Source organism: Neopsephotus bourkii, unplaced genomic scaffold (assembly GCF_033783945.1).
Source record: "Neopsephotus bourkii isolate Nb327-2 ecotype Australia unplaced genomic scaffold, CSIRO-AGI_Nbou_v1 NB_730, whole genome shotgun sequence".
NCBI lineage: Eukaryota > Metazoa > Chordata > Aves > Psittaciformes > Psittacidae > Neopsephotus > Neopsephotus bourkii.
The window spans coordinates 426,876-452,407 of NW_026901228.1; the positions used below are offsets into that span (position 1 = coordinate 426,876).

A 25,532-nucleotide genomic window follows, 5' to 3' on the forward strand; every position below is an offset into this window, starting at 1 on the left:
CTGTGAATGCTAGTGGTATTTTTTTTTCAGCTTGTTTTTATGCTGTTACTCTAGACTTTTAAAGTAATGATAAACTAGTATCAGCAGTCAGCCCTGTAAGTGGACCTATCAGACAGACACTTTGTCATTTGATATCCATTGTGCAGAAGGCATTTGAAATGTAATTGCATTTAGTCTTTTAAGACTAGTTTTCCTCAGTCAGTATTTTGGGGTTGCTAAAATTTTGGGCTTTAGCTTAGTCTACTGTATTTAAATGTGGACAACACTTGATCATTATCTAGTAACCATAGCTAAGTGGTGACTAGTTCCTAAACAGTAGCAAAATTGTTTCATTTTACTGGTAAGAATGAGGATATATTTCACTTCTTGGACGGAAAATAAAGTCACCAGAGAAAGATGTGTTTATTCTAGATTCATGGCTATACTGTCTAAACTGTGCTTATGGTGCACAGTAATGAAATCAAAGTGCTTTCTTGGAAGTAATGGGTTTTTATAGAGAGATCATATGAGCTAAATGCAGAGTAGGCATTCATGACCAGTTATACAATTTCTCTTAAAGGCAGAGGTAAGCATTTGATTGAACAGAAGCATCTTTAAGACATTAACAGCTCAGAAGAGACAAACTTATAATCAGTCAAGGGGGTGAGGCTCGGTGTGATCTGAAGTTGGCTTTGTATGGTACTTCTGTGAAGTTCATGTAAAAGGGCCAAATGTTATACTGCTGTCTCTGTTTCTCATGTAACTGAGAAAATCTGTTCTATTTCCTTTAGGTTTATAGATAAACTTCATTTTGGAATTGTGATAAGTAGTTTACTTCAAGGTATCCCATCCTAGCCTTTTTAAGATTTTTGCTTCTCAGTTTTTTTTCTTAAGTGTCTTTTGGTTCAGAGGCTTGCTTTTTAGCTTGTTCTTTGAGTCTTCAAAGAACTAAGTTTCTTTCTCTTCCTTTGGTCTTCCCTCTAAAAGGAAAGGCTGTTGTTAGAACATTTCAGTTTGTTAACTGTGTGCTTTTCCTCCTCCAGGAGGTTATGTCCTGCCTTTTCTGCCCTGAAAAAATACTGTCCTGTAAATCTTCCTGTGACTTGTTTGTGGAGAATATAGGGCCCTTATGCCTCAAGTGGTTTGATAGCATATAACCAGTAACACCTGCTTCCCAAGTATATCCTACATAACAGACCATGATTTTTTTTTCTTTTTTTAATCAGTCTGAATTTCTGTGTCCATACTCCCAGTTTTAAAGAAAATTTCATTTAGGATAGTCCAGTCTCCACTATTCTGTGAGTCACATACTGGTTTGGGGACACTTGATGATGAGCTTTGCCACTTAAAGATTTGTGTAATACTTGTTATGAGTTGAAAAAATGTAAAATTATTAATTTCTGTAGTCACTTAGTTGTATTGAAGTTCTAGTACAAATATCATAGAGGATGTTGTTTTGTCAGGAGAATGGTTTTGGAGTGGTTGTAGCTGTTTCCTGTCTTTTACTTTTTTCTCAAGCTTAGAATCTTCCTCCTTCAGCAAGCATGTGATTGGTTTATAGACTGGTTTTCACTTACATCTTGACTGTCTCTCTGGTATGTCTGATATGTGGTATTGCTTTGAAATTTACATGTAGTTGAAACTTTGTGTATCTGTTTCTGACCTTATAATTCTGTTACAGTATTCCAGAAAATATATTGGGTGTGTTTGATAAGAGAGAACTTACGCATGTTCCAAGTTGAAAATCAGCTAAGTCAGGATTTTGCCTTAGTGAAGCCATGCTGGCTGTCACCGAGCACCTTGTTGTTTTTCATGTGCCTTAGCATGCCTTCGAGGAGAATCTGCTCCAAGATTATTTTGTTCAAATTATTTTCTTATTTCATATATGTTAGCATGTTATTTCTGTGTTCATTTATGCATAGTTGCATTTGGCATAGTCTGTATATATAGGCATTCATAGAACACAACATTAAAGGAACATTTATAAGTACATTTCCTAGGTAGCAATGTTTCAGGCATTGTTTCCTGTCAAAATTCTCTTTTCCTATTTAATATTAAGCACAGAAGCCCTGGAGACTATTTTAATATTAAAGCTAAAAATAATTTCTCATCTCATAAGGAAAACATTGGTTGTTGGAGGAATTGATGGTCGTTTGTTTGTGGTGTAGAAACGCCTTCTTGAGAAGGGATTGTAATATTGTCTAATGGTAATTATAATAGCTAGATGCACATTTTTGGGGTCTTCCACCTTAGATTGTTAGATTGCCTCTATTTTTACTTCTTTGTGCTTTGTGGTTTTTGTTTTTTTTTTTTTCCCCCTTCCTTCCCCTCACTTCAGCAGTCCTTTCCCATTCCCCACTTTCATGAAATCCCCCAGTAAAACCTACACCTTCTTGTACCATTCTATATGGAACAGGAGCAACTGAAGGGAAGAAGATGACCTTATTGGAAGGAGAGTGAATTACAACATCTTGTACAAACTTCAGTAGAAAGTATTCAAATGCACTCTTGCTACAACCCCTGAGTAGAAGAGATCCTAAGTCTTTGTAGTTTGCACTTACTTAATGTAGGTATTAATGTTTTGCTTCACCCATTTAAAAATTATAGAAAAAAAAAGTATGTGTTCTTTCCCTCTTTTGAATTCATAACATAATATGCAAAAGAGGCACCTTCTAGTAAGAGTGCAGCTTGTGAGAGCTCACTGCAGAAAGATTAATTGAATACTGTATTAATAGTCAAATTTTACTGAGAGCTTTGTGGTATGTCTTTTGAAACAAAAATGGATATATCAAATTAATTTCTGCAGTTTTAAAGATGCAGACAACAGACTTAATTGGCCCTGGGCACACAGCATAAATATATTGTTTTTCCTAAGAGTCTATTTTTAATTATTGATTGCTGTCAACAAAAATACAGTTTATAGAAGCCCTATTACAGAAATTGAAACTCAAAAGTATTAAGATGAAGTTTATTGCATAGTTCTGACACCCATTTGATGTCATGAGGGGAGCCTGTAGCGTTAGTGCACATAGGCTAGGTATAGTAGTATATACCAGGCTGCTTTGTTGTTTGCTTACAGCCTCCGCTTTTCCATTTTATTATTGTATTTTTTAATAGCAATTTTCAATTAGATATGTGGTCTGACCTTTTCCAGGAGGGGAAGGTATTAGAGGCTGTCTTCTACTGGAAATAATGAGGAACAGCGAACTCCTGGAAAGGGAAGAATGTTATGTAATAGAATCTGGACATTAGAAGGTGGGGATTATGTTGAAGTGCCTCATGGAATTCACTGGAGACTTTTTTTTTCAAGTTCTTGCTGAAGGATAAGCTTCCAGCTATTGGAAGGAGTGAACGTAATTGTTGTTCCCATTTTTCTTATCCATCAGTTAGAGCAGACCAGTAAATTGAGGGTTGGGGGAAGGTTTTGCTTTGCTTATGAGAAAATAAACCCAGACCAGTATATCATCGCCTGTAAGATGACAGTTTCCAGGACAGGAGATTGAGAAGCTTATAAAAGCCAAAAAGTGTATTTTCATATGTTCATGACTTTTTAGAATATGAGTATGTCAGCTTTAGGAAAATCAACTAAAAATTTCTAAGGGACAGTGCAGAGTGTAACAGTAGTTCTCTTTTTCCCTTGGGTAATGCTTTATTTCCTGTTTGGGGTTAGCTGCACCTTGTTGCTGATCTTACTGAGTAAAAAAAATAGTTCTAGGTTCTCTGCTGTGATGTATGTCAGTACCAAATCTGACCGTAACAGTAGTCAAATACATACATGCACATGTTTTCCAATTATAAGAAGACTACTTAAGTGATTATTCTGACATTGTTGTAATCTGCATAACGTATTCAAAAATGAAAAAACATTCTCTTTGGCAGCATTCAGAGTACAGCCCCTGCTATGCTTGTGCACACAGTTGTTCACCTGCATGGAATTCTTTATATGATTAAAAAAAAAAAAAAAAGTTGTTTTTTTTTCTCTAACATTTTGCCAAAGAACTGTTCACCATGACAAATAATGTTCCCATTGCAGACCAGAGGAAAGAAGAGGTAAAACCTGTGTGAAAATGTCACTGGCCTCCCAGCTATACCTTTTATATGTATTTTCTTAAGAGTCCTTATAGAGTTGTCTGTTGGGAGCTTATCAGGTGCATTGATGGGTCCTACAGGTGTGAAATCGTGCTGTTACCTAGATCAAAACAACTGTTGTCTGCAAACCTGTAGCCGTAGATAGAATGACAGGAATAGCTGGCTTGTGTATGTGTAACTGTTGAGTAGTGAAGAGGGAAAGGTAGCAGTTACATTGAATCTGCCACAAACAAGAAAAAGACTAGGTATTCCCAGAGCTGTTGTCATCAGCTAGAGGAAATGGCATACTTGTTTGGGTTGTTCTTTTATTTTTTTTTTATTAATTTTTTTTTTACGTGTTGTGTCATCTTGCTGCTTGCTGGTCAGGGATGACAGCCGAGATGTGTGGAGCGCATGTCACTGCCATTTACAGCCAGTAAGAGTGGAGGCTTTAAAGATGAAGCACAGAGGTGGCAGAAGAGAGGAGTAAGTGTAGAAAGATGTAGCTCTGTTACAGACTGCAGCAGTCCCAGTGCCGAAATATATTTATATGTATACTGTTTTGTAAAAATGTGCATATATATATTGTTTATTAAAATATCTAAATATTCCAATGATCTTTGTTATTTATTATTTCCTATTCTTGTTATATTACAGCAATGTGTAATTGTGCATGTGTGTATATATACTTGTCTGTATATTATTATTTTTTTTAATCTCGTCACTTAAAAAATGCAGGATCCCAATTTCCTGTTGGTCAGGAATTATAGCTTCCCATTATTGCACCTCCTTTCGCTGTTGCCCCCAAGTTAAAAATACTGCTCCATTTGCCTTCCAGCCTGACTTGATATGCAGAATTCTTCAGAGGGGTCTCTGGAGAAGTACTGAAGGGGGATTATTATTCTGCAGTAGTACTGCTGAGCACTGGTAATGTTACAGATGGGGTAGTGATAACAGTTTCTCACGTGCAAGAACATTGCGGACCTCTGGTCTGGATAGTGATTTTTGGAAGTATGATAATTAGCATAACTGGATTGATTTTTATTTTTTTTTTTTATACCCCTCAGATCGAAAGTGTTTTTATTCCTTATTTGGGTTCTGATGGCAGTTATGTGTCAGTCCAAAAAATTATCATGGCATTCATACTGCCAATGACAACTGCACTTACCTGCTGGCACTGTGAGCTAACTTGCTGATGTTTTTTAAAGTTGTATTCATAATGCCATACTGAAAAAATACAAATGTTTAGAAAGGAAATCAGTACAGTACAGAAAGGAAATCTTTACAATACAAATGGTTTTGTCCTACTTGTGTTGCATCAAAATTTCTTTTAGACTGGTATAAACTTTCATTTTGATAGTAGTCTGTTAATGGCACAAGTGATTAAAATCTGTACAGCCATTTTAGAGCACATTCACAGCTTAGAATGCTTTTTCATCAGTTACTTGTGAATTGCTAATAAGGAGCTCAGTATAGGCTTTGCACATTTTGGTGCCTGAGCATAGGGACTGGTTGGGTGTCACTGACAGCTCGCCACCCATTTTTCTATCGTCTCAGAGGCTTCAGCAAGTGCCACAACAGACTGCTTCAGCAGGGACCTATGGATGTTAAGTGATCAGCTAAGCATGTCTGCGCAATACGCTATCCAAGGGCACACGCAGAGCCTCGTATGAGGTATTATGGAAAGCACATCTTCAGTAACGGCATAATGAAGCAAAATGCCAATACGATGCAGGTAGGTGAGTTCTGAAATAGGGTATTTAAGCACTGTTTGAAAGGAGAAGGGTAAAATGTCTGCAGATAAAACTACAGTTTGCATTCGGTTTTCCTTTTTTTTTTCCCACAAAAGCCATTTTTAGGCCTAAGCAATTAGCAGAGATTAGCATAATCTCTTCTTTCTTTAAACATTGACTTTAAAAAGACTTTTTCTTATACCACCTTGTTTAATAATGGCTTTCTTTCAATTTCTTATTTACTGAATATTGTAATTGTGCTAGGACTGGAAAACCATTATAAATATCTCTGCTAAAACAAGGCAGTTTCCCATAGGTAGCAAAAATGCAGGAAATAATCTGTTATTTCTTGAAGTGTTACTGTTATCTCCATTCTAATGGAGAACTACAATGAAGAATAATTTTTTTTATAAAGGTGAGTTTTCAACTGAAAAATAGATTTTGAATCAAAATAACAAAATAATTTACAGTAGGCTACATAAAAATGTTTTTTCCTATGCAGAGTGTTGATGATTGTTTTTTGTATTGTGGACCAAATCATCTGTTGAGATAACAAGTAATTCTGGGTGGCTGTTAAAAGCCATGGCACTTGATTTCATGAAGATCAGTGGTAGTTTAAATTCTTTTCAAGTTTCTGCACTATCAAAGCAGACATCAGAATCACTATAGCTTTTTTATAAACTGGGCAAAAATACACTGCTAAAGGGTTAATGTTTGTTAAGTAGGCAGTTTTTTTAATGCTGATTTGTATTGTATGATGTTTATAATCAACAGATTTTTAAGCTACCTGTAATGTATGTATGCATTTTGTTGATGTGATGTAGTATTCTGTGAAGCAATGAAAAAAATTTCAAAGGTGAGAGTACTGATAGTGCCCCATGGAATGTCTTGTTGTGTTTCTAATGTTTGGTTTGCTATGTTTTATCTTTATGCAGGGAGAGATTATAATGGTACGGCAATTCACCAAGTTAGTGATTCTTGTGTAAGAAGGAAAGAAAATGCCTGTTCTGTTTGAAGTTTTTCCTTAATAACTTTTTAGAAAACCAAGCCCATTTCATAATCTTGAATATCCAGGGCCCTAAGCAGAATCTTTAATCTGGTCTGAACCCTAGAAGTCTGTTCCTCCTATCTGCTGTTGAAATTTGTGTGTATGTTTTAGAGGCCCCCTTTTTTCCTGTTGTTAATGGAACTACCAATGGAAGAATTTAAACTTACTTATTTAAGAATAAAACCTGAATTCTGTATTAAAAATTGTCATTTGCTGTACGCAGTTCTGAGTGGCTGTTTTCTAAATGAAATTAAGATTTTTATCTTTTAAGAAAGGTGCTATTTGAAGGATATCCACTCAAAATGGTCACAAGTAAAGCTTCAATGTATTTACTTAAAAAGGCTGGGCGAATCAAGCTCTGACTGTTTTGAGATCTTAGTTTGCTACTTTATCATCTGAGGTCATGTACATGGCATGTACTTTATTTATGTACATGTTTTCTGTTAATTGTTTTGAGCAGCAAATTATATTTTCTTTATTTTACTGTGTCTGAACTGAAAATATGTATTCTGTGTTGTTTCTGATATTTTAATCAATGTTGAGCTAAAAGACTTTTGAACATAACCTTTGTTAGTTTACAGTTTGGTATTATAAAACAAGGTGTTTTTTTTAATTTGGGGTTGGTGAGGTTTTTTTTGCTTGGTTTTGGGTTTTTTTGTTGGTTTTTTTTTTGGCAGGGTGTTCTTTTTTGGGTTGCTCTTTCTTTTTAAGAAATAGTAGCTCAGACTACTTATTGTGCTGTAAAATCTCTGTGACATTTAGTAAGCATTGATAACAGCATAAAGAAAAAAACAGTTTTTTTTTTTTCACAAAGAAATCATTTTATTCCCAACAGACACAAGAAAAGTGTATTGTGACTCTCTTTCTATTCCATTTTGAGTCCTTAACACTAGAAATATAGCTTCAGGGAATCATCCAGTAATGGGATTCTTCAGTTTTTAAGAGTTGTTATCTAGGAAGACTGACCATTTAAATTTGATAGTTTGAAACAGTGGATTTTGGGTTTTGGGCCCTTGATCTGAATGACTCTGACCTAAAGGCATTAAATAGATACTCAACAGTATTATGTGTGCAGTGTGGAGTGTGTTTCGTGGAATTGTCGGAGGCTTTCTAAATATATAGCTGAAAATAAGTGAAAAAGTTACGAAAAAATTATGCAAGATGGCAAAAGGAGCTGATAAAGGAGGATGGCTGGGCATGCAATATAAACAAAGTAAGGATAGAAAGAGAAGAGTTGAGGATTGCTTGAGAGATGAAATGACTTGAAGTTGGAAGAAGGTGCTGGTGTGGGGACAGGGATACAGAACTGTATGTGCGTCTGCTGTAAGGCTCCCAGTGCAGAAACAGCTTAAGAGACAGGAGACAGGAGGAGTTTTCCTGCTGTTGGTTAGTTTTTTCTGAATGATGTAAGCTAAGCCAACAGAATCTTCTGTCAGCGTAGCTGTTTCTACAGAGCTTTTGCTGGTACAGCAGTGTCATGTGAGAAGGGCATTCATTTTTCACCTCCCAAGACAACAGAACTATGCTAGCAAAATCTAAACATATATCATGTTGTGCTTCACAAGTGTTTTAAAGACATGAGGAAAACTTATTTTAAAATAGTTCTTTCCTCGTGCCTTTAAACAGACATCATCTTTGGGGGGAGGAAGGACTTAGCCATTCAGCACATGTACTTTCCAGTAACCTAATGCTTTGCTGCTTCTGAGGTATGACATTTTTGAAAGGTTAATGCTATAATAGCTATCAGGCTCAAATGGCTTTTGTCTGCCAATGTACGTTACCTTGTGCAGATGCTTCCCAGTGAGACAGTGACAGAAAAAAATGGATTTTAGCTACATGCTCTGAGGTCTGTTTCAGAAATTATTTTCTTTCCCTCCTCAGCTACCAAAAAAAAAAAAAAAGTGAGAACAGATTCTAATGGAGCTACAACTTTAAATAGTGTATAAACCATTTTAAGATTATTTTAGTTACCCTAAGGAGAGTGGACTAGCCACTGAATTGTGTTTTATAACAATAAGCATATGCTAGGCAAGTCTGTTTTCATCCAGCACAGAATGTTCAACGCTAGAATTGTAGTTTCATCAGAAACCCTTCATCTGTTGAAATATGTGGATTGTCTGTCAGGAGAACTTTTGTTCTTTGTGTTGCACAGTTTCCCTAGTCAAAACAAGGTTTGTTGTGTTTTGTTGTGGCTTTTTTTTTTTTTTCTTGGGTAGTATCCTAGCATGCCAACCCTTTCCTTTTCCTGAAATGGTTAAATTGTATGGTTGGGGTTTTGGGTTTTGGTTTTTTGGGGTTTGCTTTTTTTTGGTTTTTTTTATGTGGTGATGAGGAGCGTTTTTGGTTTGTTTTTTGTTTTGTTTTGTTTGGGGGGGGTTGCTTTGGGGTTTTTTTGGGGGGTGTTAATTAAAAGTGCATATTTTGGCAGCATACAGAAATAAGAATGTCTCAAGCCTACTAGATTTAACAACAAGCTGGAAGCACCTTAGCAGAACCCTTTGTCATGTTGCGTTGTAGCAGAAGTTAAATCCCAAGGAGTGTCTTCTTTCCTCATGGCAAATGAAAAAGGTGGTTACTTCCTTTGGTGTACTTTGCTCTGAGTGTTCATAACCTAAAAGTCCAAATTGAACTCCAAGAAGAGATCTAGTAAGAGAATGGCAGTGCTCTGTGCATAATGGAGCAGCTGACCCTCCTGCAAAGCCAGTGCTAAGATTACTCTGAAGAGTCATTGTACAGTGCCAAGCTCCGTAAGTACTTTAATACTGTAGTTTCCTATCAACATGTAGAATAAAGATCCCTATAGACTTGCTGGTGGTTAAATTTCTTCCGTACACAACTATATTCCTGAAGGAGTTCTCCTGATATTCTTTGTCAGCTAAGCATTTCTATTGCATTCAGTCGTAGGCTCACAGGAGAAGGTGAGGCAGGATTAAAGAGGCCATAGATTATTGCTCAGAATTTAAAACAGAAAAAGGGGAGAGGGATAGTTACTAATGGTATGTCTTTGCTTCTCACATTTCTGTACTGTGAAAAGTGTCCTCTTTAAAAGCCTATCAACTACCTTATGAACAATGATATGTGCTATCTTATAGCCTCAGTGTGATAGAAGGGCACTACTGTTTTTTTAAATTAGAATCATAGAATCATAAAATAGTTGGGGTTGGAAAGGACCTTAAGATCAGCAAGTTCCAACCCCCCTGCCATGGGCAGGGACACCTCGCTGTAAACCATACTACCCAAGGCCTCGTCCAACCTAGCCTTGAACACTGCCAGGGATGAAGCATTCACAACCCCCCTGGACAACCTATTCCAGTGCCTCACTACCCTAACAGGAAAGAATTTCCTCCTTATATCCAATCTAAACTTCCCCTGTTTAAGTTTAAGTTTTAACCCATTACCCCTTGTCCTATCACTACAGTCCCCAATGAAGAGTCCATCCCCAGCATCCCTATATGCTCCCTTCAATTGTTTGAGAGATTATACTATGCAAAACTACTCAGTAAAGGAGGTGCATAAGTGTCATGAATTTACAAGGTGAGGGCAAGTTTAATTTTTTTTTTTCTTCTGATATGCAGCATTCTTGTTATACAAATAATACAGTGCTGGTAAGCTGTACTTAAATGAAGTGTGCATAGGTTTGAAGTAGATGTTTGACATATGTTTTGGTGAATCTTGTTACTATGCTTTAAGGCAATGTATCTTTCTGCCTCTCCATCATCTCTCAAGGCATTTGACTTTGCACCAGAGTCAGTGGGTAGAAGATGGTATGATGGTGCCTTGGTCACACAAGTGCAAAGCCCCGTATCTTGGTGTATGCTGTCAGTGGAGGTCTGTGTGAGCTTAGACATCAGGCCAAGTTGGAGGGATAGAGGTGTAAACATACTCTCTTCTGCCAACTTCTGATGCAGTAGTACCTCTGATACAGGGACATGACAGAAAATGAAAGAGTCGGTTACTCTGTGTAACCTGTGCAGCAAGATGAGCTAGAATATACCTGTGAGAGCCTTTATTAGGTTCACAGTTATGGGATTTTCCTTCTGTCTTCTGAATTTCCTTTGGGGGGGAGTTTTCTCAAGGAAGTCTGCAAATGTCTTCTGGTAAAATTGGTGCTATTTCTATCTAGTTTTTGTTTGTGTTTTTTTTTTTAATGATGTCTACACTAAGTAAGTAGCAGGATGTAACTTGTGTAGACAGTGGGATGCATATAGTCCTTAATTTCAGAAGAGGCAGAGTAACTGCAGATTACGCTTTCGTATTCCTACTTATCATCATACTGTTTCTTTTGAAAACCTAATAACTAAATAGGTTTGTAAATTGAATCCAGTAAAAAGTATCTTCTAATGCTAATGTAGTAGAATCATAGGATCATAGAATGGTTAGGGTTGGAAAGGACCTTAAGATCATCAAGTTCCAACCCCCCTGACATGGGCAGGGACACCTCGCTCTAAACCATATCACCCAAGGCCTCGTCCAACCTGGCCTTGAACACTGCCAGGGATGGAGCATTCACAACCTCCTTGGGCAACCTATTCCAGTGCCTCACCACCCTAACAGGAAAGAATTTCCTCCTTATATCCAATCTAAACTTCCCCTGTTTAAGTTTTAACCCATTACCCCTTGTCCTATCACTACAGTCCCTAATGAAGAGTCCATTCCCAGCATCCCTATAGGCCCCCTTCAGATACTGGAAGGCTGCTGTGAGGTCTCCACGCAGCCTTCTCTTCTCCAGGCTGAACAGTCCCAAATAGCATTTAGCTATTAACTGACTATTGTATAACTTTAAAACCTGTGTAAATAGTATCATTGGGAAAATCACAAATCTTTACTGTATTAATGCAACATGGATTCGTTTGTACAGCACTTTTCAGTATATAAATATAAACAAGAATAGGGATTTTGATTTTTTTATTCATTCTTAAAAATTGACAGATTTCTTATTTAAATGCTATGCACATATCATAGTTCAATAAGGAGGCTGGGATTCTTTGTTCCCTAGTTGTTTAATGGATCTCAAACTTTAGACAAGGTAACATGCAGAAAGCATGTGTACAGAGTAATGTCTGTGTTGGCTTTTTAGAGAAAGGGAACAGTTGCCTCTGCGTAATTCCAGGTTCTGTCTCTCATAATTGTACAGAGCTGCTTTGAATTTCATGGTAAATAAATGGTAATCTTAAGATCAGCTGCTACACTTTTATAAAAGCTGTGTGGCAGATTTCAGAAGTCTTTGAATCCCTGGGCCAAACAGGTAAGTAAAGCACTAATTGAGAAGAAAGCAAAACTTTAGTTGTAGACCCTAGCACATGAGTCTCGGAGCATCTGTGGGCGTATCTTGGTCTGTTCATGGGCTGGAGGATTGTTACTCCCTCTGGAATCCTCCCTTGCTGTTCAAGTTAGGATTTCTAGGGTTTTGGGGGGTGTTTTGTTTTTCCTTTTCCCTTCTTCTCCTTTATTACCTGAGATAGTTTGCTCCAGTCCTTTTTCCTTCCCTGCCCTAAGGAAAATTTCCCAGAAGGGTCTGATCTCTTACAGTTACAGGTGCCTGTCAGTTTGTCCATCTTTTGTCTTGGGATTCATCTACAGGCTCTCAGTTAATAGAGATGTATTTCCCTCTGCATCCCCTCCCAAAGTATTAATCTGTACCTTCACATAGCTTTATTTTAGTTAGACTGGTGCTGTTGAAGATGTCCTTAATGGGCTACATGGGCAGAGCAGGTATAGAAGTCACCACTGCAAAAAGGTAGAGGTACAACTATTTCTCTGTTCCTCTTGTGGCTTTCTTCATGTTGGCTAGTGTTCATATAAATTTCCTGTGCACTGCCGTGGCTCAGCAGCCCAGAAAAGCTACTCTAGCAAAAGAGCTTTATGGTTCTCTGTCACTTATTGTTGAATCACACAATGAAGAAGTTTAACAAACAGCAGAGCTGATGTGGAGGTAGAGGTGGAACCATACTTTGAAAGCATGGTGCAGAGGCTACAGAGAGAAGAAAGAAGCAAGAGCTCCCGTTTTTGACAGTAGCAGGTACCCTGTTGATTTAGCCGTCTGAGGCATTGATGTAACTTGCCAAAATTAATTATTTCTGGGAACTGTGTAGGTAGTGGTCCTCAAGAGCTAAGCAATAGCTGGATGCAGTAATTATCTTTTAATTATACCCATAGTTTTTGTTAATGTAAGAATGAGATATTTTTGATCTGTATCTTTCTGCTTAAGGCATAGACATTTTTCCCCTTTCATCCTAACAAAGAAACATATGTAACTTTTTATGAGTGGTGTTGGTTGGTTTGGCGAGTTCGTGTTTGTTCTCATGACAGGAACCCTGAGGTTATGATGTTAATATAAATATGTTTATATTGTTTAAATGTTGTCCAAAATAATTGAGGTGAAAAATAGCTGGATAAGCTCTTGTTTTGGCAAGTCTTTTAGATAAGAAGCGCCAAAGATCTGTTTTTCTAGGGAAGATCCTGACCTTTCTATTTAAAACAAAAAAACTTCCACATCCAATGAAGGCTGTATCACTAATATGCTGGGGGTAAGGCAAGGCTGTTCACAGAGACTTTGCTGTACTCATCCATCATTTCTTCCACTTGTGCTGTGGAAGGAGGTGCTACACAATGCTGCTGTATAAATTATGTTGAGAGGCCAGTGTTTCTTGGTTTGGATTTTGTTGTGGTGGTGTTTTCTGGTTTGGGGTTTTTGGTGTGTTTTTTTTTTTTTCCCTTCCTCACACAGCTACTTTTATAACAGAGTTTTTGAATTCAGATAGATCCTATACAATGCTCAGCTCTCCCAAAGAAAAAGCAGCTGAATTTGTGTATTCCCCTGAAGTAGGCAGTACAGCTTCTGATGGGGGTAATACGAGTCTAGTCTTCTGTAGTAAAGGTAATTGTTGTTTAGTGCAGAGCATCTTTTATGCCTTTTTTTTTTTTTTTTTACTTCCTGGTATTTCCTCTCTGGGAATATTATCCTTAATCCTGCTTCAAAGGGAACAGAAGTAAGTAAACCCAACATTGATTCTTCTCAGTTTAATGGAATACAGCATAAATAGTACAGAAAATAATCTACTGCTGCGATTCCTCTGGGCATGTGTACATGCATAAACAGGTCTTGTGGATAATAAAAGAACTTCTGAAGAGAACTACAGCTTTATGTGTGGCTGGAGCAAATGTTGGAGCTAGGATAAGTTGCTGCATACAGTCTGTAGATCTCTGAATGACTTGTGGCAAGCCTCACTGGGAATTCAGCAGTGACTGATTTTAGACTGTCAGGTTATGGGGTAGCCTAACCTGACAGTCATAATCATACTAGAAATTAGGTAGGTGTATATTGTCCACAAGAAGGGATACTCTTTAGACCTGTACAAGATTTTTGTTGAAATATCTGGTGACTAAAAGCTTGTTTATAAATTTCCAAATTATGTGTGCACTGGCAGTGTATTTACTTTGTGTGTTGAATTAGAAGGCTGGGGTGAAAAAATTTACATTCAGTGTTTTGTCCTGAATTTGATTGATTCCAGTTATTCTGATGGCTGTTCCTGTGGTCTTTTGATGTTTTCCATGTGTCATGATTCAAGAGATTTCTGTCATAAAATTCAGGAGTGGCTTTGCTAGATGTAGTCTTTTTTTATCACTTGTCCTCTGGGTTGTGCAAAAGAAAGCAGTAAGATCACAGCATTGACGGTTCTGTGATCGTCTCACTGAGACATATATGCCTATAGACATATGCTAAGGCTAAGCAACAGGCTAAGAAAGTTGGAGCTGTTCAGCCTGGAGAAGAGAAGGCTGCATGGAGACCTCATAGCAGCCTTCCAGTATCTGAAGGAGGCCTACAAGGATGCTGGAGAGGGACTCTTCATCAGGGGCTGTAGCAACAGAACAACAGGTAATGGCTTTAAACTTAAACAGGGGAAGTTCAGGCTAGATCTAAGGAAGAAGTTCTTCACTGTGAGAATGGTGAGGCACTGGAACAGGTTGCCCAAAGAAGTGTTAAATGCTTCATCCCTGGCAGTGTTCAAGACTGGGTTGGACAGAGCCTTTGGTTATATGGTCTAGTGTGAGGCATCCCTGTCCATGGCAGGGGGGTTGAAACTAGGTGATCTTAAGGTCCTTTCCAACCCAAACTGTTCTGTGATTGTATATAGTACTGGACTTCTATCTTACAGCTGATAATAATTTTCCCCTCTGAAAAGCTGATTCAGAATAGTTGCCTAGACAAAGTAGTTACCACTTTTCAGAAAGAAAATCAATAGAATTTAGGATTAATGGTGGTAATATAGTGTTATCGATACCATAACGAAGGGGGAGAACATACATTTCAACAGTGTTTAGATGAGGATGAAAATCCTGAAGGTTAAAGAAGATAAATGTCACATGTTATATTCCACTCTTGCATACAAGTCCTTATATGTTAAAGTAGGTACCTGTTGTTGTTACTTATAGAAACAAAAATAAAAAATAAAAAAGAACCCAAACAAAACTAAAATTGAAAGGCTTTTTTCATGAGACCTGTTGCTAGCTGTTTGAATTTTTTACATGCATAACCAGGTGGTGCTCTGTCCCTAATGTTTATTCCTTTCAACTGTTTGGATAATTTTGAGGCAGAAGTATCATGTCCCTCTTATTAAAATTTGCCAACCTATATTGGTTTATAATGACATGCAGTCTATGGCCAGTGTTGGGATTTGGTATAAATCAACTTAATCAGTTTGCTTTCTAGAGCTCTTTTTCTGTCCAGACAGTAGATTGACTCCTAGGGTCTGCCTTCTTGATTTCTTCTCCTTTTTCCCGTCCTGTATGGGGGACAGTAAATTAATACCCAAATATATGGGGAGATGAAAGAGGTGGGATTCATAAGGGTGTACTGGATCCGGCCCCCCCATTCAGTCTGCAGCACATAAAATTCCTGAACTATTTCTAAACTTTCACAGATTGGATTAAAGAATTAGAACCAGATCATCTCAGTTATGAAAATTTAATTTATGGAAACTGCAGAGATGGAATGTTATCCAGATACTAGTAACTCACTATTGTTGGTCACAAACTCAAGGTTGCTGTACCAATTTCAATGACTCTATGGCTGTTATGACTCAAAAAAATCAGGTAAACAAAGATATATCTTTATTATGTGTGTTTTGCTGTTAAGCTGAAGCACACGGTTTGTCATTTATTTACATGTAGGCTGGTAGTGATTCTGGTTGATTCAAAATAGCTGTAAAATAAAAAATAATTATATTTTGTTTGAATCAAAACTGCACAGCTTCTTCGTTCTGTCCTACTTACTGTAGGTTACATTGCACAAAATCTACAGGCTTTAACTCTATCTGCAGGTGAAAAATCTGTTCATAACATGTTACAGCCTGATTTGCAGTTAGGTGGTTGTAGGAAATACAATGACATTTTTCGTGTGAATCAGTTTTCTGGATTGGCATAGGCAATGAAATTGCATTTGCAGTGTGAGTTTTGTGATCATTCATTTTTTTTAAATGGCCTTGCAAAGGGACAGGAGCGCTTAGTGAACTTGATAGAATTAAACTAAAGCCACTTCAAAATGTTGACTACAGTTAATACATTTGTGGCTTGTGTAGGGAAAAACAATTAAATTATATTTAATTTCCGAAATTATATTTGCAACTGGACATAAATGTTTTGTCTTTAACCTGTGGTCTCTTCTAACATTTACCTAAATGCAACACAAATTGTGTATTAGTTAACGAAATCAAACAGCATCTATTCACATCTTACTTACAGTAAAGGTAAATCTGAGCTTTTTCATAAATCTTAAATAACCATCTGGATTATCTGGAAGGAACAATACTGTGTCCTTTGTTGCATTTCTGCACCTTTTTGTTTCCTGTTTGTTTTTTTTAATGTGTAATCATTTCAGCAATTAGGGTCTTTTACAGGCCTGAATCACAGCCCATCTTTTATCTTTCTTTTTCATACTCGTTTGCAGCAAGGCTTATTAAGTCACAATGTCTATGTCTTATCAACTTCTACGTTTCTTCAGATGTAGAAGAGTAATTGCAGCCAGGCTTTAATCTCGCCTGCAGGAAACCTGGAAGTCTGTGGGCCATTCTGCTGCTGTTTCATGCTATTACAGTCTTCTCAGTTGTACCAAGGGAGTAGTTCAGCATGATGAGGTGTTCTTGGAGTTACGTATTGTTTGCTATTAGATGTCCATTGTTGCCTACCACTTCAAATGCATGCTTCCTTTGGGTGGTGATATGACTTACTTCTCAGAAGGGCAAATCTGAGAAGGGAAGATGGAACACTGTCAGTTTTGCAGAAATTTGTAAATCCTCATTCAAGGGCAGTTATTTTGTTGAATAAAACTTTTCTGTAATTCAGGTTTCATAAAATATGGATTATGCATTGTGCTTATAGCTTGTGAACCATGACAAAGAAAAAAGCTTTTATGCTAACAGGAATCAGTGAGCTTTCATGGCCTGTTACTCCTACACACCTGCTGGGTTGCATATTTCAAGCTGCCTTTTCAGACTCTGCTGGAAGATACCTGCTTGTTTATAGAAACAATTTCACTAGGAATGCCAACAAAATGGTTATTTTGGCTACTTGTTAACTCTGTAATACAAAAGTGTCTTGTAAGTCTGATAAAAAATACTACTACTGCTAGAGAAAGGAAGTAGAATGAATAAATATGAAAAATGCTTATTTCTTCCATGCTTTTGTTTTCTTGAAGTGACTGTTTTTAAGTGTCATCATGTTCCCTCTCCCATCCCACCAAATAAAATTATCACATATTTTCCCCTTGTTGATTTTTAGGCATTCAAAAGGGATGCTCTTGCTGATTCAAGACAACACAGTTCTGTCCAGGAGTCTACACTGGGGATAAGGACATGGGACTCCTCCTGCCAGATTCCAGATGGTTCATTACAACTGACATCTTGGTTGACAACTGTGAAAAGGAACTTTGGATTATTTTATTTTATTTTTGTGGGAGACCACAATCCCCAAATTGTAGGACATATCAGGTACTACATCAGATACTTACTTAGACTTTTTCATAATGTTATTTGTTTGTTACTTGTTTTCTGTGAAGGGCTTTTAAGCATTTAGGTCTTACTGGTTTTATTTTAAGAAATGAAAAATTCTTGGTTTTACACCTTTCACTGTAGCTGAATAATGATGAAAAGTTATATTATTTTTTTTTAGGGAAAATTTGGGGTGGTTCTGTTATAACTTTAAACATTAGTTATATTTATACAGTATTAAAAATTATTATTTGGAATTATAATTACTGATGATGGTTGTTGTTATCGTAATTACCAAAGCTGTCTCTTTCTTTCTTTCTCTGTTGCTTTTGGGGGAGTGCTTAATTTCATTTTGACTAGTTCTCTACATCTAGTAGGTAAAATAGTTCCTGCATTTGGAACTTGTCCTGTGGTTACCTGGCAACAAGGAACCTTAAAAGTTTTAATTAAATTTATGAATGTTTGCACACTTGGTGCATTAGGATTCGTATGTTTACTTTAAAAATCTGTATGTAATTATCTTTCAGATGAAAAAAGCTTCTCTTCTTTCTGTTGGAACTTAGTTTGATTTAGAGTACCTGAATGTTCAGGTGTTTATTTTAAAATACGGAAGGGAAAATCTGTGAGTGTTATCCTATAGCGTAGCATTTAGTTCTCCTTTGTGTAGATGTCTGTTGTTAGAAGCCTCTTGATAAGAGATGATCACAAGGCAGGAAAATACATCGTAACAGAAAGGGGAATCCTGTTTGCAGCAAAATCATGTTTATTCTGGGTACTGTTCAGATATGATTTGTTTTAATTCAGAATTACTCAGTAATCCTTTTTTTTCTTTGTCCTAAAGGTTCCGTGTTTCTTGTAGAATTTTAAAATAACCTTTTCTAATGAGGATGTCTGATATTCTTACTGTAAAAGATGAAACTGATGCAATGAAGGGCTCAGAAGCTGAATTTAAAGATACAGACCCAATTGAAGACCTTATAAAATCAGGAAGTCAGGAACAAATTCAGGCAGAAAAGGATGAAAATTGTCCTGATAGCAAAAACAACATGCCGGTAAGAAGCTTTTCACTTTATTTTTCACTAGTGTATCATGTTAAATGAGTCTGTTTTGTTCTTCTCCATTTTCATGATTCTCGTCATGTATTTCTTTGGTACAGGTCAGGAAAACTTGACCTGCGTTAGGGAGACAAGTTGGATGATTGTTTCCTCTCTTCTCCTTTGCCCCACTTCTCTGTAAATATGAGAGTTGGGAATTTTTGATTGTTTGAAGTAGATGGGCAGTTTTCATGTGAAACAAATAATTTGTCCATATAGGTGCTCTCCTGGGTACACATGTGAAGTTGAGTCTTTGCAGCAGAACAGTGAAAAAAATTGGCATTCAAGCACCTTCTGTTGTTGCTGTGTCTTGACTGAGTTTAAAAGACTGGACTATGTTAATAATACTCTATATAGCAATAGTGTGGTATGATCAAAAAACTGAAATGCTGAGTGCTGCTTGTATGAACAAAGCACTACAGCACAGCTCATCATGTCTGTGTTGAGCAGGGGTGACCAGTCTATGGCTCTTGAGCCATGTGCATCTTACAGGTGGCTCAGGTGTAACTTTTACAGCAAAGCTGTACAATACAAGGTTAAAGTAATCAGATGTAGGTAATCCAAATCCCCAGGTGTCAGAGGAACCAAGTCAGTGGAGTTCCTGAGCCAGAAGGTTTGGGTCCTTCCCTGGCCACCAGTAGAGGGTCCAGCCTTTTTCTGCCTACATCAATGGCATAGTGAGCTGGTGAGCTATCATCTCATATTGGCTACTAGCTAGTACTCCCTGTACATTCTGTTTTCCTCCATTCTTCACTGCTTGACAATTTAAGTAAGAAAGCTTAGGCAGTCTTTATGCATACACTGAAGAGCTCATGCATATAAATAAATGACCTTTGTGAGGTGGGAGATGGACCTATAAAGAAACTGTGGCATGGAAATTTCAAGTGAGAAGGTGGCAGGGTGCATAGGATGGAAATATCTTGTGTTAAAGGAGAACACACCAGTAAGGGTGGGTTAAGAATTTATGGCAGCAGATTTGGTGTTTCTGAGATTTAGTTGCACATTTAGCATTTATGCTTAAGAGTCCTGAAAGATGGATCTCTTTCACAAAGGACAAACTAGCTGTCTCCTTGTCAGAGGCTGCCCACTTGATCATTGAAGCCTGCAAGTGTCTTAGATGAGGAGTTAATGAAAACAACTGAAACTTTCTGGCACAACTGCAGAAGTGGGTCAGATTTCTAAGAGGAAATAGAAGCTTGTGTTTGACCAAAAGTAGTTTTCTAAAGGAATTTTGTGTCTGTGGGTTAGCAATAAACAATTTTCTGATTAAAAATCCCGACTGGGATATGGCATATGGCAGTATCCTCTTGCAGATTACAAAAACAGGACAGTACTTTATTAGATTCTTGTTATTAAGAACTGAGTAAAAGGTTCTTCTGGGAATAGTTTTATTCAAGAGTAACAATTCAGAATTCCATTGAGTGAAGTAAGCTGTATCTGCTATGTTAAATTGCTTCCAAATAAATCTTGTAAACCACTGTAATAACAATAGTTTTACACTTTAATATCTGCTGGCTTTATTAAGGCTGGCATTTGTGTAAAAAGATAATTTTATGAAAAAATAAATCCTTAAAATGAAATAATTCTCCTGTAACATATGAGAAATAATTGCTACTGAAGCACTGGTAGATGTTATAGCTGAGCTGGTATTTTCTTTAATCAAAGAAATATTCTAGTATGAGCCTTAAAAATTAATTTAAGGTTTATTTTCATATAGTTCAGTAACTTGGAAATATCTCATTCATACTTTCTCATTCAAGAAATCTCATTGAGTGGATTTTAGTGTGGAAACTTCTGTTGAGACCCAAGTAGCAAATCTGCCTTCCTGCAAACAAATGTTGTATAGTTAGACCTAGTTTAGAGAAATGAAATACTGTCACTGGCTCTGGGGTTTGGGAAGGGGGTTGGTTGCTTGGTTTTGTTCTTGTACAGGAGTAACAGCTGGTGGCTGGAGTAACTACCTACAGTACGCAAGATGAATTGAACACCTGTGTAATGAAGGCTGTTTGGTAGATACAGCTTTACTGTCTTCTGCGTTTAGTGTTTGCATTAGTGTTGCTTCCAGGACTCCCCATCAGAATCAGAACGTTGCTTTTACACAAGTAGTGTAATTAAAACCCAAGTTTGTAGTCTGAGGATGCTGAATTCCAGACTGCTGGGATGACAGTTATAAGGTGGAACCTTGCTAAGCCCTCTGCAACAGCTGAAGTCGATTAATGTCACTTGTGCTGTGGTAGCTGTTAGTGCAAATAAGTATGTCATATTCAAGGTTTTTTCACTGAAAAACATGTTTTAGGCTGAAATATGAAACAAATTTTGGCCTGTCCATAGTAAAAAAAAAAGTCTGAGAATAGAGTAATCAGCAAGCGTTTTAACTAACAGGCGATTACATAGTTTGGCTAGTGAAATTTCACTGGGTGTACTACTATTCATTAAGTACAGGTTAAATGTTAATGTAGAGGTGAGGAAAAAGAGCAAAGAATTTGCAGAGAAATGTTAGAGAAGATTATAAGAAGCTTATTGGAGTTTTATTCTTTTATTTACTAATTGAGTATATTTGAGGATAGGTTGGGGGATTTGGGTTTGGCTTTCCTAGCTAGTAGCTAATTACTTAAGTTTTATACCTATTGGAAAACTACGATAGTATTTCTGAGTACAGTTATCACTTGATTTCTAACTTCTTTACAGCCAAGTAAGAGACAGATGTTGATATTTTCTCTTTCTAAACCTGTCATCATTTGAATTCAGGTACATTTCCAGATCTTGATAGTTCCTGAAACTGGTGATTATATTTTTTTAAATGTGACTGTGGCTCAAAGTTTCAGATTATTTTGCAATGTAGTGCATTAGTAATATATTTGCTATTGCATACACTGTTGGAGCTACAGTGTAAATAAGAAAAAGCACCTTATTAGAGTACATGGCTAGCACTCCCAGTGTTTTTAGGCAGTGGTAATGCTTATCCGCTATAAGGACTGCTGTTACAAAGTTAATGTGTCATAGAATCATAGAATGGTTACGGTTGGAAGGGACCTTAAGATGATCAAGTTCCAACTCCCCTGCCATGGGCAGGGACACCTCACACTAGACCATATCACCCAAGGCTCTATCCAGCCTGGCCTTGAACACTGCCAGGGATGGAGCATTCACAACCTCCCTGGGCAACCCATTCCAGTGCCTCACCACCCTCACAGGAAAGAATTTCTTCCTTATATCCAATCTAATCTTCCCCTGTTTAAGTTTTAACCCATTACCCCTTGTCCTATCATTACAGTCCCAATGAAGAGTCCCTCCCCAGCATCCCTATAGCCCCCCTTCAGATCCTGGAAGGCTGCTATGAGGTCTCCATGCAGCCTTCTTTTCTCCAGGCTGAACAGCCCCAACTTTTCTCAGCCTGTCTTCACATGGGAGGTGCTCCAGTCCCCTGATCATTCTCGTGGCCCTCCTCTGGACTTGTTCCAACAGATCCATGTCCTTTTTATGTTGAGGACACCAGAACTGTACACAATACTCCAAGTGAGGTCTCATGAGAGCAGAGCAGAGGGGCAGGATCACCTCCTTTGACCTGCTGGTCACACTGCTTTTGATGCAGCCTAGGATACGGTTGCCTTTCTGGGCTGTGAGTGCACACTGAAGCTGTCTCATGCTCATTTTCTCATCGACCAACACCCCCAGGTTCCTTCTCCGCAGGGCTGCTCTGGATCTCTTTTTCTTCCCAACCTGTAGCTGTGCCTGGGATTGCTCCAACTCAGGTGTAGGACCTATCACTTGTCGTGGTGTCAGGAAATACTGAAACAAAACAGAAAAAAAAGAGCCCAGATTTATCTTACAGAATAGTGCCTTTTACTCATTATTAGAAAGGTTTTGGGTGGGGGGGGGGATTGTATGTGTTTGTTTGTTTTGGTTTGGTTTTTTTTACAAAAAAAAAATTTAAAATCTCCATAACAACACCCATTGGCTTATGTGTAATCCAGAAAAGGAGGCTGGTTCTTATTCTGCAGTTCATGCTGGGGTTGAGGGAAGGACTATTAGTCTTAAATACTGTCATCTCTGCACTGAAAAACAACAGTTAAGTAGATACAAGGTCTTTGATGGGGTAACAATTGCCAGGGCAGTAAAAGACTGAGAGAAAGACAGCTATATATTACTACATATCAGGAAAAGAGCTTGCAAGCTGTGGAGAGCAAAACCAAAATACCAGTAGCAAAAAAGGCCTCATGGAAGCATGGAGGCTGGTGCATGAATGCAGAAGTTGTATGCATGCACTGTATGATATGGGTAGTGTAAATGTTTTAGAAAATGAGTAGAATTCTGTCTTGGATTTATGATAATAAAGCAGATATCCCTGTCCTTTGGGTGAATTAATTTTTTTTTACTTGGTAGCTAGACATTTCCCTTTCTGCAAGTTTCTTCCCACCATACTAGCACAAACCTTTGTTTTCTCTCTGTCTTCCAAGCTTGAGTTCTCTGAAGCCTTTCCCCAGCTGTTTTGGTCTTGTCAGGATTTACTTGTGTTTGTCTCAAAAATATGTGACTGTTATGTCTTGCCTGTCCTCCGAAATGTGCAAACAGTACTTTAGAAATTTATATAGTACCTTCTCACAAAACTGTTCACACTCCTAAGTTTGCCATCCTGTGCCCGACCTCTTTTTATCCAAATTGTTTAGACAGCACAGTGATGATAGAGGAAGGCATGCAACAGCACCAGGTCTTTGTATTTAATTGTGATCTGTGGAGGTAATTAGGAAAAAATAGAGTGATACCCCTACTGTAAGCCTAGATATATATGATTATATGTATTTGTTAAACTCTTAATTCCCTTTTTTTACTTAATTGGAGATGAAGCATGCTAGTTAGTCTTTAAAGTTGTGGTGTGGTTTTGGGGTTGTGTTTTTTGGGGGGAGGGGTGTGTTTTGTTGTGGGTTTGGCTTTGGGGTTTTTTGGTTGGGTTTTATTAATAAAAATCCTGATAATTTTCATCATAAAATTGTTGCTTTTAAATACTATCTTGAAATCATGCCCATAATGACTTTAAATGGGGCATAAATTAATTTTTTATCTTGCTTTCATTAACACACTTTTCTCAAGTCAGTAGAAGTCTGAGAGCTGCAAGTATGAAGAAATTGGTTAATTTTCATTTACAAAGGATTACATATTCTAAAATTGCTATAAATTCTTTTTCACAAATGGGGAGCATGAATTCTGTAGGAGCAAAACATTAAATACAGAGAGATTAGTACAGAACTTAAATTCACGGACCTGAAAAGAAGGGAAAATGTGCATTAACAGCTACAACATGGACTGACTACCTGTTGTCCTGGAATTCCAGTAGAAATGTAGTTATCTTCAGTCAGAATGGTTTTGCCTGAGAATGGAACTGTGCCCACTCATCTTCAAGCTTTCTGAGCTTTTTTGAGAGTGTTTATTGTTGATAGTACAGGTCTTCCTGTTTTGTATTTCCTGGCACAGGCCTTCAATCACATGCCTATTCTTTCATCAGCTGTCCCTCTAAGCCAGCCACACCAGATTTATTCCAGTGCTACGTACCTGTCAAATGTGTGGTGCTTACTCCTCACAGTTACACTTGGATGTGAGGAGGGCTTGTATTTCAGGTTTTAACATCCTTAAAATTATGCAGGAAAGCAAGGAATCCACATCTATCAGGGTATTGCTTTACAAGGCAGTTGTTTCTAGATAACAAGTCTTAATATGATAGGTGGGATGATACTTGTGTTGGGTTAGTTTTCCAACTTGGAAACATGGCATGGTTTAAGCCCAGCCAGTAACTCCGAACCAGGCAGCTGCTCACTCACTCCCCTCTCCCTTCTTCCTTCCCCAACTCCCAGAGGGATGAGGAGGAGAATTGAAAGACTGCAACTCCCACAGGCTGAGATAAGAACAGTCCAGTAACTAAGGTATAACATACCACTGCTGCTAACAACAACAATAATAATAATAATAATAATAATAATAATGATAAGGGAAATAACAAGGGAAGGGAATACAACCACTCACCACCCAACAGCTGATACCCAGCCCAACCCAAGCAGTGATCTGGCTTTCTGGGTAACTCCCCCAGTTTATATAGTGGTTATGACATGCTGTGGTATGGAATACCTCTTTGGCTAGTTTGGGTCAGGTGTCCTGTCTCTGCTTCCTTCCAGCTTCTCCACCTTCCTGGCAGAGCACGAGACTCAGAAAGTCCTTGATCAGAGTAAACATCACTTAGCAACAACTAAAAGCATCGGTGTTGTCAGTGCTGTTCCCGGGCTGAAAGTCAAAAACACAGCACTGCACCAGCTACTAAGGAGAAAAATGACTGCTACTACTGAACCCAGGACAGTATCCACTCCTTATTCCATGCCATTCATGTTATGCTCAGATCCCACATTTTTCAGTATACCATTGCATGTATACACCCGCACCCACACAAGGAGAAGAGATATCATTCGTTAGTCCACGGACCAATCCCTATAAAGCTGCTGAATTCATCCAGTCCATGATGTCAGGCTCCACCTCTTGTAACAGTCTTTCAGAGCAGGAGGGACTGTGCAGTGTTGGATTGTTGCCTGCTGATGACACCGCGGAACTCGCCTGATCACTGCTGAGCTTGTCTGGTTTTGTC

General features: G+C 37.8%; 1 protein-coding gene across 13 annotated transcripts in view; it reads left to right on the plus strand.

The window, feature by feature from the left end:
* Window positions 1-25,532, plus strand: part of R3HDM1 (R3H domain containing 1) — a 90,475-nt gene that overhangs the window by 16,195 nt on the left and 48,748 nt on the right. For all 13 annotated transcript variants that reach the window (XM_061354321.1, XM_061354324.1, XM_061354328.1 and 10 more), the window contains exons 2-3: window positions 17,605-17,813; window positions 18,655-18,865. In XM_061354321.1, coding sequence (XP_061210305.1) covers window positions 18,695-18,865 — 171 coding nt within the window. In that variant the 5' untranslated portion in view covers window positions 17,605-17,813; window positions 18,655-18,694. The remainder of the gene's footprint in view (window positions 1-17,604; window positions 17,814-18,654; window positions 18,866-25,532) is intronic.